Source organism: Lygodium microphyllum, chromosome 22 (genome assembly GCF_053477565.2).
Source record: "Lygodium microphyllum isolate KBCC chromosome 22, Lygodium_microphyllum_v1.1.10, whole genome shotgun sequence".
Taxonomy (NCBI): Eukaryota; Viridiplantae; Streptophyta; class Polypodiopsida; order Schizaeales; family Lygodiaceae; genus Lygodium; species Lygodium microphyllum.
Window position 1 is genome coordinate 125,212,395 of NC_141156.1, and position 12,831 is coordinate 125,225,225.

The following is a 12,831-nucleotide window of genomic DNA, read 5'->3' on the forward strand; positions in this document are numbered from 1 at the left end:
GGAGAGAGAGAGAGAGAGAGAGAGAGAGAGAGAGAGAGAGAGAGAGAGAGAGAACACAAAAACGCCCACAGAGAGAGAGAGAAAGAGAGGATTGACTTGCTGCCTGCTGGCCTGCCTCCTCTTGTCCCGTGAGAGTGAGAGTGAGAATGAGAGTAAGAGTGAGAGGAGAAGAGAAGGTGGTGGAAGGAGACCACGTTTCCATCTTTTCTACCCCCAATCATGTGACATAAATGGTCACTTACCTTTTCTTCAGCCCCCAATCATGTGACATAAATGGTCACTTTGGTTTGGTTTGGAAGCTAAGTTCGGGAGCACTGTGGTGCTTCGACACTTTCCCAAACCTGTAACTCAAATAATAATGTAGTATAGATGTTGCTGAGTGACAACGAGAAAGCAAGCCTATTTAAGAGGTTGTAGTTTTACCGTCTTTCATGTTCCCCATGGGTATCGTATTTGGAGATGTGGCAAGGATTGTATTCAAAATGGGTACATGGACTTCAGAGATAGAGGATTGTCCATGTTTCAACATTGTATGGAAGAGTCTACTCAACACAACAAAACTTGACAATCATACATGCCAATCTTTGAAAAAAGGTGAAATCCTATTATATAATACTAATATAAAATTGAAATGATGTCAAAATAGGCCTTGCATCAATTGAATAAAGCAAGTGAAAAAAAATTCATTTAGCTCTTTGCAAAACTTCATGATGTACAATTGTTGTCATGGTATGCGAGTTTACGATCGTGACCTCCAACAAAAGTTTAATAGAACTGGCAAACTCTACATGACCGAACAGAACACAAAGCTGTCCGTGGGAGAACCCATGGGAGAACACTAGGGTTATTCTCTCACAAAGTCGCAATATTAAGAAAAACATACCATCCTTCTCAAACATATTAACTTTTTCATGCAAAGCTAAGGTAGTTTGATATAATCTTATGCAAAGCTAATGTACTTTGATATAATCTTATGGAAACGCCTAGGATATGAGCACTTGTTTACGTTCATTAAAGGCAAAGCACGAAGGGGACTTGAGAGCTGCGTGGAGAGCATGAGATCGCCCGGATCATCCGACGAAGCTCCCTCGTCAGGCAAGCCAAGCATGGAGGAAGACAGCAGTCCCAGTTCTGCGCAGACAATAGCCAAAGGCATTGCATCCGTCTTAGGTCCTGCCATGAACAATTTCGACGCAGGAGTCGAAGGTGCCCTGAAAAGCCAGAGCGTGCTTGCCAGCAGCATCGATCGTCTGACCCGAGGCAAGTACTGGATAAAACCTCAAGAGAAATGACCTAATTCTCATCTTCGTTTAGAAGTCTAGAACAACAGACATTTTGTGAGTGGTGTATGATTGTGTACAAACAACTGTTTTGCAAGAATGATGTTGCATAATCTATTAATAACACCTTGGGAAAAACCTCGAGGTAAAATCCACAGTACATATATACGCCGTGAAGGACTGCTAAGTGCGTCTCAACTACAATGGCCGGGCCAGCAGGACTTGTGAATGAGAATCATATCCTTGAGAGAAAATACAATGAGTCCGGCAGGCTGGCAGTTCTTATGAATTAGAATCATATCGTTAAGGGAACTCAAATCAAATACAGGGATTCAATTTCATTAGTGAAATGGTCTCATGCAAGTGTTGAGGACAATAGGGCCATCCATTGGCAAAGAAGGCAAGTCCTCGGAGTAAGGGGAAACTGACTTCTGCTCTTGAAAAACATGCAAAATGTCAGATTATGCTAGTCCGCATGGGGACTTTTCTTTATTCACGCTTTTGTGAGAATGCTCGAAAAAGTGCAAACAAAACTGAATCAATAACATGAACATGGCAGGATAGACAAGAATACAAGATCACTAGGAACTGATCCATCATAATAAGGATAGAAACACAACAGTATATGAGAGCAATAGCAACATCTAAGCTCCACAAAACTCTGGCTCTCTTCATCTAGCTCTCTAGGCACTGATCATGACAAACAAAAGGGGCTCATGTATGTAGCCACAAGCCATGTAAGTGGGCTGCCTTTAAATCACATCAGCTGGTTGCCCATAAAACATGACCTAAAGTAGTTTATGAATTTGTTGCTTGCTGTAAGTACTAGTCAATTAGTTTTTTTACCTTCCTATCCAAGAAGGAAGGCTAGTTTTATAGACCATGTTGGTTCTTGTTCTCTGGCATGAGAGGGGATATTGAGCTATAAACGTCCCATAAACAAAACCTAAATTTTGGTTGGTTCCATCTAGAGAGTATGCAGGGTGACTTCCATCCTAGTTCCTCATTAGTCTAGTATCTACCTGCTCCAGTGGCTGCCATCTTCATTGACTGGCTGCTGCCCATCAATTCTAGCTATTGCTGTGACTAGCTGCTCTTGTTGCCCTGATCGTCTAGAGGCTGCCAACGTCTACGTTTGTTTCTAGCTGCTGATGACATCATCTAGTGCTGCGTTTGCTTCAGATTGGAGCCGCCTAGCTTGTTGTTTATCCCTCGTGCCTGTAGCATCAATAGATAGCTGCATTTCACTAATTCAGCAGTCCCTCATCATTGTCTATTTGCTGGTTCACTCTTGGAGGCTGCAAATCAAGCTGCCCTAACTGCTACCTCATCACTCCAACTGCCAATTGCTGCATTTTGAGTTAGTCCAGCATTTTTTGACCTCAGCTTGATTCGTGTTTTCATCCATAGGATGTTGTTTTTGCATCTTCAGCACTTTTCTTTATTAGTCCTTGCTCTAAATGGTGGCTACTACAAATTGGATTTGTCTCCGGTGGATGACACACTTCGACACATCCCCTTAGTCCTCTCCCATGGTAGATCAATTGTTGGACTGCTTTGCGTTTGAGCATTGTGTGCATTTATTCATTTTCATTTAGCATTCATTTGGTCTCATTAAATTCTCTTCTATCCTATTTTGCATTTTTTTATTTTGGTCTCAATTATTGTATTTTAGTTGTGTTGTATATTCTATGTTTTCTCAATGCAAACCCTAGTACACCGAGGCTGATCGGTCCTATGGTTTCAAGGTTTGAGCTTGAAATGAGAATCCAAGTTCTACTATGCTGTAGAAAATATTGATCTAGTGCATTACTGTGTACTTGAAGATGCTGCTTTGGACATGTGTGTAATTCTATGGCATTTGTATGCCGCTCAAATATAGTTTTCAAACACAATTCCATCTGTGCATACAAACTAGCCAAGTTGGTTACAGTTAATGATTTCATAATCTCGCTACACACACACACACATTACAAACAAAAAAGAGAGAGAATGACAAGCTTAGTTGACTAGGTAAAACCAGTCTTTCTCCTTTGATAGTATGGTAAAAATTTGATTTAATAGTAATTATAACAAGGAATTAATTCACATGAACTGAAAATGCATATTTTACCACTTTAATCTTGGACAATGGACAGCTTGTTGGGCCCAAATTTGGCACCCCTTGTAGTATTTCTTTAGCTTTTATTACAAATGGAAGGAGTATGTGAGATTCTTTGATCTCCTTTGCTAATCCAAGTGCTACTTATTGTCATTAATGACCAACAAGGCTTTAAACCAATTTGGTCCTTGGTTTGCTTGGGAAATTGGCCTTTTGTAAGTCACCTTCATTTTGGGAGCCCAAAATGGTTGCCATCAGCCTCCAACTTTCACCTGCCTATTTAGGCTCTTTGGGGTAGTTACCTAGTGCTGTAGACATTTAAACATATGTTTTCAGCTTTTGGGTAGGTCTCCAATGCTGTAGAATAGTTAGGGTTGTCTTTGTACGCAGTACAGAATGATTCGTACGGTACGATCCGTACAATACCGTACCGTACATATTCGTACAATTTAGTACGAAAAAACTGGCACTTTTTGGCCACTCTTCCCCAAGGCTATAACTTTCTTTTCTTTCTTTCTCCTTTCTTTTTTTTTTTCTTTCTTTCTTCTTTCTCTCTTCCTCAAGCCTCTCGCACCCTCTCTCTCTCTCTCTCTCTCTCACACACACACACACACACACACACACACATCCTTCTCTCTCTCAAGCCTACTCTTATTTGTATGATCCTTCATGTATGATATATCCACTCCCATCTATGTACTGTACTGTATGTATTCGTATGATTTAGTACGAAAGAATTGGCCCTTTTTGGCCACTCTTCCAAGCCTACATATTTCTTTCTTTTTTTCTCATGTCTCTCTTTCTCTCTCTCTCAAGCCCCTCTCTCTTTCTTTCTCTCTCTCTCTCTCTCTCTCTCTCTCTCTCTCTCTCTCTAGCTTTCTCTCTTTCTCAATCTTCTCTCTCAAGCCTACTCCTATTTGTATGATCCTTCATGTATGATGTATGCACTCTCATCTATGTACTTGTAACTTGTAGGTAATAGTAGTGCATGTTGAGCATGTGGCATGAGGTTTTGGCATGTTACCCTTTAATATTCATCTTATATACTCTCATAGCTTTTCTATTTAGACTTTAAATATCTATTCTATTATCTTTAGTCCAAAATAATCAAATTAATTTTTTTTCTCGTACTAATATCGTATCGTACCTTATAAAATCTTAAGGTACTTTTTAGTACCGTATTTTATTGTATCGTACCGTAATATCTTTCGTCCTTGACAGCTATGAGAATAGTTCAACAATCTCTCCTCTCCAACAGCCTCCTCCTCTCTCACAATGGCTATAATTGACTCTCATCAATCCCCAAAAACGTTTTTCCCACTTGCATGGGCAAGCTTTGCCAAGTGATAGCCTTGTAATTCCATTTTCCGACATTATCCAGCTTGTTAATATAATTTACAAAATATTATTTTAATAATTATTTTAGTGCCTTAAAAAATAATTCCACTAGTCAATAATTAAATTGGCTCGGCCAATTCGCCTCCCTAGTACGTGTGAGCAATTGTTAGCCCTTAAACTAGTATTAATTAATTAATTAATGCCTAGTCTCTAATGTCCCTACTGATGTTAGTGGCCAATAAATTGGTCTAGGCCCAAATCTGACTCCAGGTACCACCTAGTATTTGTTAGGCATAACTTATTACCTTTGGCACCAACTGATATCTCAAGGTTCTTGGCCTGTCATTGTGAAATAACTAGCTTGCACATCACATGTGCATCTCACATTTGCACATTTGATTAACACTTAATCAAATGCTAAGCAAAGCAATAAAATTCACGTCCTCGTAACAATCAAGTTGAATGCGTGGTGACCAAAAGGTATTGGGTTCAACTTCTATATTCCACATGGTCATTTATTATAGTGTTTAAAAAATGGAGATTTGAACCCAGGTCAATGGGTTAATAAAAACAAGTGGCTTACCACTAGTGTAGCCACTTGAGAGAGAGAGAGAGAGAGAGAGAGAGAGAGAGAGAGATCCCCTAGAAGCCTTCAAAGGCTGCTACTGCCCTAAATTTTGGTGCTGATTCTTTTTTCTGGTGGTTGCTGAGGGATCCCGAAAACAGAGAATTTGGGAGGGATTTTGAGCCTAAACATAGTTATTTTAGGCTGAAAAGCAGGCCTGGATACTGATCAGGCCTGCTGTTGTCTGCAGAAAATGCAGCATGTCAGTGCCTAGAGTGATATACAACTATTGTAGGCTGTTGTGAGGGAATTCTGATGGAAAATGTAGCTATTTTAGGCAATTGCAAGCTGCAGAGAATGCTTTTAAGTTTAAAATGTAGAAGGTGGAGAGGGTTTTGTGCTGATTTTTCTGAGCGATTAGAGAAGAAAATGAAAATTCTATCGCTATGAAAATCTGCTGAAAATTGACCTGTGCTGCAGCGTGCTATCCTAAGCATTAATATCAGATGTATTTGGTTATTAGTTTGGAGAATGATCAAATTTTCCGCCCTAAACTCTCATGCCAGTGTGTGAAGATTTTCGTTGCTCTTAATGTCTCTCAAACATGCACACCTGAAAGAGGGACATAATGAAAGACACTAAAATTTGCTAAAGGTTGCAGGCTGAGGTTTCTTTTGAGAGAGTTCTCAATTTTATCCGGCCTGTATAACTTAGAAACAGTGGGTTTAGTAAACCCCAATAATACCCCAACTAGGTCAGCTCAAAGTAAAGTCTAAATACACACAATTGATGGCCTGAGATCTTGCCAATTACTTATCTAAGCCAGTCTAGGAAAATATTCCATACTGGCCATTTTTCCTGGTTAAGGAAAAGAGAAGAGGGAAAAAGGGGGCGGGCATGGGGGGAAGGGGTATGCAGTGGCTGTGAGTTGGTGGGAGGGATGGAGTCCTTGTGAAAGAGGTGGCAAATGCATTGGTGGCTTCCTTCATGCATGTTTTTTGAGTGTGTGCATGCACGTGCAGTGCACATATGGGTATGTGTGCATGCTTGCTTTTGATTTGGATGTGTGCATGCATGTTCCTGAGTTTGAGGTCAAGTAGATGTACTTTTTCAGAGTTAGACAAGCTGCTGGAGGATGCTCCTCTTCCTTATGTCATGCAGCATGCAACTAAGCTATCTGGAGTTCGTAAAAGGGTGGTATCTTTGAACTCAAACCTGCGAATCATCCAAAAGCGAATTGACAGCATTGAACGACTGCTCTCTGGCTATGGTATGCATGACATGTTTTTGTTCAAAAGCCTACTATCTTATCATGTTATTATCTCCATTCCTTGATATTAATGGCTCTCTCTCTGTGTCACAAGCAGCTTTTGCAGGTAAACAGGAGAGCACCTCATCATCACATATGGAAGGAAGCTCTAGGACAACTTCTAAGGTTATAGTAGGAAACCCAGCCTCGATGGAGATTCCTCTAACTGAGACCTTATCATTTACGAGTATCAATGATGATGGGAAAGATGAGTTATGTTCAGACAATCAGAGTACACAGACAGTACAGCGAAGTGCTTGTGAAGATGCAAAAGTAGGAGAACCTCAAATATGTGAAAACAATTACAGTGCAATCAAGATGAATGGATCCATTGGCCCTCTTCCATCTAAATGAAAAAGCTGGGTATTCCAAAGATGGTGAAGCTATCAACCAGCCTACTATATCGAAGGCAGCTTTCAACAATCATCTTTGCGTTATTCAATTTTACACGAGGTACATTCACAATGATTATCACATACCACTGCATGTTGGGCCAATATTTCTCATTAAATGGTATGCTTGCTTCAAACTCCACATAATGTAGCATTCATGATATACCTGCTATATTCTAACTGAATAGCTTCAAGTTTTCTGGGGGCTGCACTGACCTCAAATGTGTGTTTATAACAGTGTATCAAGACCTTCACAGTTTGAAGATTTTTGTAGCTCCACTCCAAGCTCATACTTCAGTGGAGTATTACAAGACCTCGCCTGTGAAAAGAAACAAGCAATCCTTTAAGCTCCAAGCTCCTTGAGTGCATCATAAAAGAACATGAGAAGCAGTTTTTTATAAACGTGTCCAATGCAGACATGAATGTTGATTTCGTGGCACAAAATGATGGTGGCCGACACTGCTTAATTGTGTTCATATTACATCAAAGAGATAGTGGCTTAAATGGAGGCTATAAGATAGCAGCATGGTGGAGGTTTTCTACAGAATGGTTTGTAGGATAGAATATATCTGAACTTGTATGCTTCTACTCTATGCATCAATACTAGAACTTCAAAAGTTGAGAAGACATCACAGACGTGTTGAACACAATGAACCTTTTGTGTAGTTTAGAACAACTTGGAGCACATGCTTTTCAAGGTTAAAAGTTCCATTGTTCATTCCGAAAGAGAGACCTAGGACTTACAAATATTGTATAATACCATATAGTCACAGTTTACATGCTGAAATGTTTAGGACTTGTATTTTACCAGTTCTCATTTCTAATGCAGGTGAAGAGCTTGAACAAATAAACCTCATGATCGCATAGAGACTCTTGAACTCAGTCTGCCATAAAGCTATGATTGTAGCCTGTAACAGTTGCATGCCTTGGGTTCTGGGAGTGCAGTTAAATATTCTCTGCTCGCTGGTGCCTGCTCAAGTTTAAAAAACTTGTATGAAGTGTTAGTCAAATGCATTATTTGCAGACTAATTCTTCTGAGTGCTAATAATCAGCCTAGGTGATCAATCTGTTTCCTGTTATACGTCTTACTGTGTGATGGGCAGTCTATGGTCTTATGTCAAGCTTGAGTCATAAACTTTTTGAGCATCCATATTGCCAACTAACTCTCAGGGACTGCACACATTTTAGCCTAAGGTGATCATCTGTGTGTTGTAGTGTAATGGGTTGGCGAACCATAGAAGGTAAGCATATAGTTATGTATAAGTCAAGAGGTGATAGTTGTAAAATTGTATATTCAACTGCTCCAACAAATTTGGATATGCAGTATCCATTTTGTTTAGATCTTTAGAAGATAGCTTTGGATGTTTAGTGTGGTGAAGGGAATGATTGTTGCTAGAATGATAGAATGAAAGTACAGTAAGTAAGTTAGATCTATCCCTAACTCAACTAGAGTTAATTTAACTCTCGAGTCTAGTGTCATTACCTCTAAACTCCTAGACATACTATACTTTGACACTTTAATTAGTATCCACACGACACAAATTATATTGGATATTGTCCACAATTGACCAATTCTAACATTCCCTATGTAGTGTCAATGTAATGAGTATGAAACATTGGATTCTGTGTTACTGCAATAGCACTATAATTATTAGTAAGAGGAGTGGGTCCCTTCAAATAAACATGAAAATCAATCAATACACGATGTAACCAAGTACAAATGATTTGTCGTTGTGAAAGATGCCATGTACTTAGCTTCACAAGATGAGGAAGCTGCACTAGGCAGGTTTTTATTTAGCCAAGAAATGTATGATTGGCTTAGAAAGAAATAATGTCCACCAGTAGACTACCTTGTATCGTAATCACTAGTCCAATCTAAATCATTGTAAGCATGTATTTACAAGTCTTTTTCCTTGGAAAATAGCAAACCATAGATTGTATTCCTTGCAAATAGCAAAGAATGTACTTAACATCTTGCCAATATAGTGTCCTTGGATTGTGCATGTATATGCCTACCTATGATATTGCATACTATATATTAGAATGGGTGTTGCATAAATAGATGAGACAACCAACAACTTGGTTGTAAATAGCATCATCTGATAGATCACTGCCATCATGCTTTGAGAGCTTCATTTTTGTTTCCATAGGTGCACTCTTAAGTTTAGAATCTTGCATTTTAAACCTTACTAGAACTTTTGAGCATATAACACCAAAAACTAGTGAATCAGTCCCACATTTGAGATGTCAAAAGTAGATTGTAACTCAACCTTGAAATATGCAAATTTTCTCATTTGGTCAAATGTGAGCATATCATCTGTGTAAATAATGATAATGATAAAATACCTCCCCTCTCCCCCTTCTTAACATGGAGGGTGGGTTTAGTTGGGTTGTTTTGAAACCTTTGTGCAGTTAAGAATGCATCTATCTTGGAGTACCAAGTACATGGACCTTATGTTAAGCCATACAAGACTATTCAACTTGCAAACATTGTGCTCTTGATCTTGCACAACAAAGCCCAGAGGTTGTGTAACAAATACATCCTCTTCCAAATCTCCATTCAAAAATGTTGTATCCAATCGATAGACATCCCAACTAAAATGTGCAGTCATAGCAATTACACATAATGTGGTTATCTTGGATGTAGAAGCAAATGTCTCCTCATAATCAATGCTCTTTTTTCGAGCATATTCTTTCACAACCAACCTTGCCTTGTATCTGAAAATAGACCCATCATATTTTCTTTTCAACTTGTAAACGCAATACTTGCTAATGGTCTTTTTACTAGAATGTAAGTCAACAAGACTCTAGGTTTTATTCTGTTTAATAAGGTGCATCTCATAACTCATGGTTCCTTGCATCCAATGCACATCTTGTCATGCATCCTCAAAACATGTAGACTCATCTTCATCCAAAAGACTACTAGCACAAGAATATGCTTCCTCATCATTGTGATAAGATGGTGTGTATCAATAAAATGCGTCCTTGTACCGAAACATGTACGTTGAGATAAAGCGGTATCATACAAATCTCTTTAAGAGTTTGTAAAAGCCATCTAGGGACAATTTTGGTTGTATATGTAGCACTCCTTTCTTGCACAACGATATCATTGTTGAGAAACACGGATCTAGAGCTAGTTAGCTATGGTGGACACAAATCAAACACACGATACATGATTAGAAAGAAGAGATTGTAACTCAAGTGAATTAGGTTCCAAGATAGATTATCTTAGACTCATAAACACAATCTTGAGTGACTAAAACTAATTGTACCATTCTATTGAAATGAGTGCTAAGTACATGCTTATATAACTTTTGCATAGTACAACTATTCTCACTGTGCATATGGATTTTAGACAACTCTTCCTAGAGCTTCTAGAGCATACATCTTTGTCATATCTCTCATACAAAGCCACTTATGGGAAAGCCTCTTTTGGGCATCCATCCAACCTCTACGGTATTCATGTTAAGTATCATTTGCTATTCTCAATACCCCCCTCAAATGATGAGTTCATACCCTTGTTGGCTTTTCCCTCCCTGCATGTAAACATGGACTAGGAGACTAGCACTTTGGCAGCCTAGTCAAGTTAAGGTTTGAAACTTTACATCTTGGTAGGGTTTTTACATCCACTATGGGAAACAAGATCCACTAAGGGATATCCACTGATTCTTTGTTGTCAGTATTTTCTTTATCTCCTTTATGCTTCTTTGGCACTCTTTGAACTTCTTCTTTGTTTTCATGCTCTTTTTCTTTATTGTGCTTCTTATCCCTTTTGTTGGTGTATGGTACTTCTCTCTTCTACTTTATGCTTTTACAAATGAACACATTGATGGGTACATGGGCTTGGTTTGACAAACTCTCATTCATTGAAGTTTGGGATACATGAATTTTTTGGATTTTAATGGATAGACAATCACTGAAAGGATAGTATTTTGATTAAGATCCTAGACAACATACTCAGTGGAGCACCGGATTGCGTTTTAGTTCTTCCTCATTCAGACCCAGCCCTGCAATCCTTTCTTGCTTATAGCCTTTAGGATAATGGCCAACTGCTGCACATGTGAAGTAAAGCAACAGCAGGGCTATTGCTAGGAGGGAAAATAGGTGAGTAGTACTTTGTAAGTGCTTGTATTGCATGATCATCTATGTGAGTGACAAAACGCGGAGAACTATAGACGACTGTATCTGGGGATCTTGAGGTGATGGGCCTCTTGTCTACTAAAGACAGTGTGCATACTCATCAAAACGCTGAAAGTCTTCCTTTTTGCAGGGAAACTACTCTGGCCATTCCACATTCTTTAAAATCTCCTCTGCTTCTGACACTCTTGACTTTGCTGAGGCAGAAAAGGATGAGGCGCGCGCCGCTACTGAGTATCAGGCCGTGCAAGAGAACAAACTTCAAGGTGCACCGGCAAGGAACAAGCCAGGGACGGGCGGTCGGAAGGGAAAGCGGCAAGGAAGCACAGAAGCTAATGGTGCTGCAGGCCGGAGCAGACAGTAATGGCGAGGAACTTCTGCAAATGAGGCGTGATGAAGCTGTCGCAGGGATGCCACCCAGGTCTCCCTTAGTCCTTCTTGGTCTGGACTTTAACTGTGTGCAACGGCTATATTGCAGATGGTGCTAAAGTTACCCTATCCGTTGGTTGTGAATCATTAGTCGTCTCTTCTTCTTCTTCTTCTTCTGTAGCTGTATCATTCATTCATTCATTCATTATCATTCAACACTCTTCAAATTGTGGTCTCCATGTTGTCATACGCATTGCTTTTCTATGTCTGCCATACCATTTCTTTACAATGGTCAGATCCAACCATGGCTATGCTCTACACTGCCATGCGAGTAACAATGGAATTTGGCAAATGTCAGTACTGCCGGCGAGAAGCTTTCTGTCTGTTGTAGGAGAATTATATCTGCTGCTCTCAGTTATCTACTACTTTGGGAATGTTGTTGCCATGTGTTTTTCAAATATTGTTGTTAGAGCATCAGATTGTAACAAGAACGGCTTGTACAAGGGAGAGAATGAGAGAGGAAGGATTTTAGAGTATGAAAAGGAGAGAAACTTCACCTACTAGCTACCTAGCTCAGCCATACCATGTTGAGAAACACGGATCTAAAGCTAGTTCACTGTGGTGGACGCAAATCAAACACACGGTACATGATTAGAAAGAAGAGATTGTAACTCAAGTGAATTAGGTTCCAAGATAGGTTAGCTTGGACTCATTAACATAAACTTGAGTGACTAAGATTGTACCATTCCATTGAAATGAGTGTCAAGTACATGCTTATATAACTTTTTCATAGTACCACTATTCTCATTGTGCATATGGGATTTTAGACAACTCTTCCTAGAGCTTCTAGAGCATACATCTTTGTCATATCTCTCATACAAAGCCACTTATGGACACACATCCAGCCTCTACGGGCATTCATGTTAAGTATCATTTGCTATTATCAACAATCATACACTACTCTAGGAGCGGCGGGTTGATTTTGGGCAAGTGGAGCATGTTCAACATGATGTAATGCATTTATTTATGTATTTATAGAAGGCATAGATTGAAATGCAAGTGGCAAAATACCCTTAAAGGCATCACCATATAATATGTGTTTTCAATAAAAGTGACATCTCTACTAACAAAAACCTTTCGAGTATGGGGATTATACAAATTATAGTCTTTGCTCTCTAAATTATGTCCAACAAAAATACATTTAAGTGTCTTATCATCTAGCTTTCCACAAAGTTCTTTAGGCACATGAGCATATGCTATACATTCAAACACTTGAAAGTAATTAACATTAAGTTTATGATGATGCCATGCCTCAAAAGGAGCGATTGTCTTAAGTGCCT

The 12,831-nt window shown here is 39.2% G+C and overlaps 1 protein-coding gene across 2 annotated transcripts; it reads left to right on the forward strand.

Annotated features, from left to right (window-relative positions):
- Positions 1-989: 989 nt before the first annotated feature.
- On the forward strand, positions 990-7,845 carry LOC148017583 (SNARE-associated protein-like protein). 2 transcript variants are annotated; one of them, XM_087663251.1, is made up of 4 exons: positions 990-1,260; positions 6,399-6,554; positions 6,652-7,106; positions 7,224-7,845. In XM_087663251.1, exons 1-3 carry the CDS (start codon positions 1,056-1,058, stop codon positions 6,945-6,947), a joined length of 657 nt encoding a protein of 218 aa, XP_087519377.1. In that variant the 5' UTR covers positions 990-1,055; the 3' UTR covers positions 6,948-7,106; positions 7,224-7,845. The 2 variants fall into 2 exon arrangements, with proteins under 2 accessions (XP_087519377.1, XP_087519376.1); XM_087663250.1 differs by having other exon boundaries at positions 991-1,260; positions 6,652-7,046; positions 7,224-7,844.
- Positions 7,846-12,831: the final 4,986 nt, after the last annotated feature.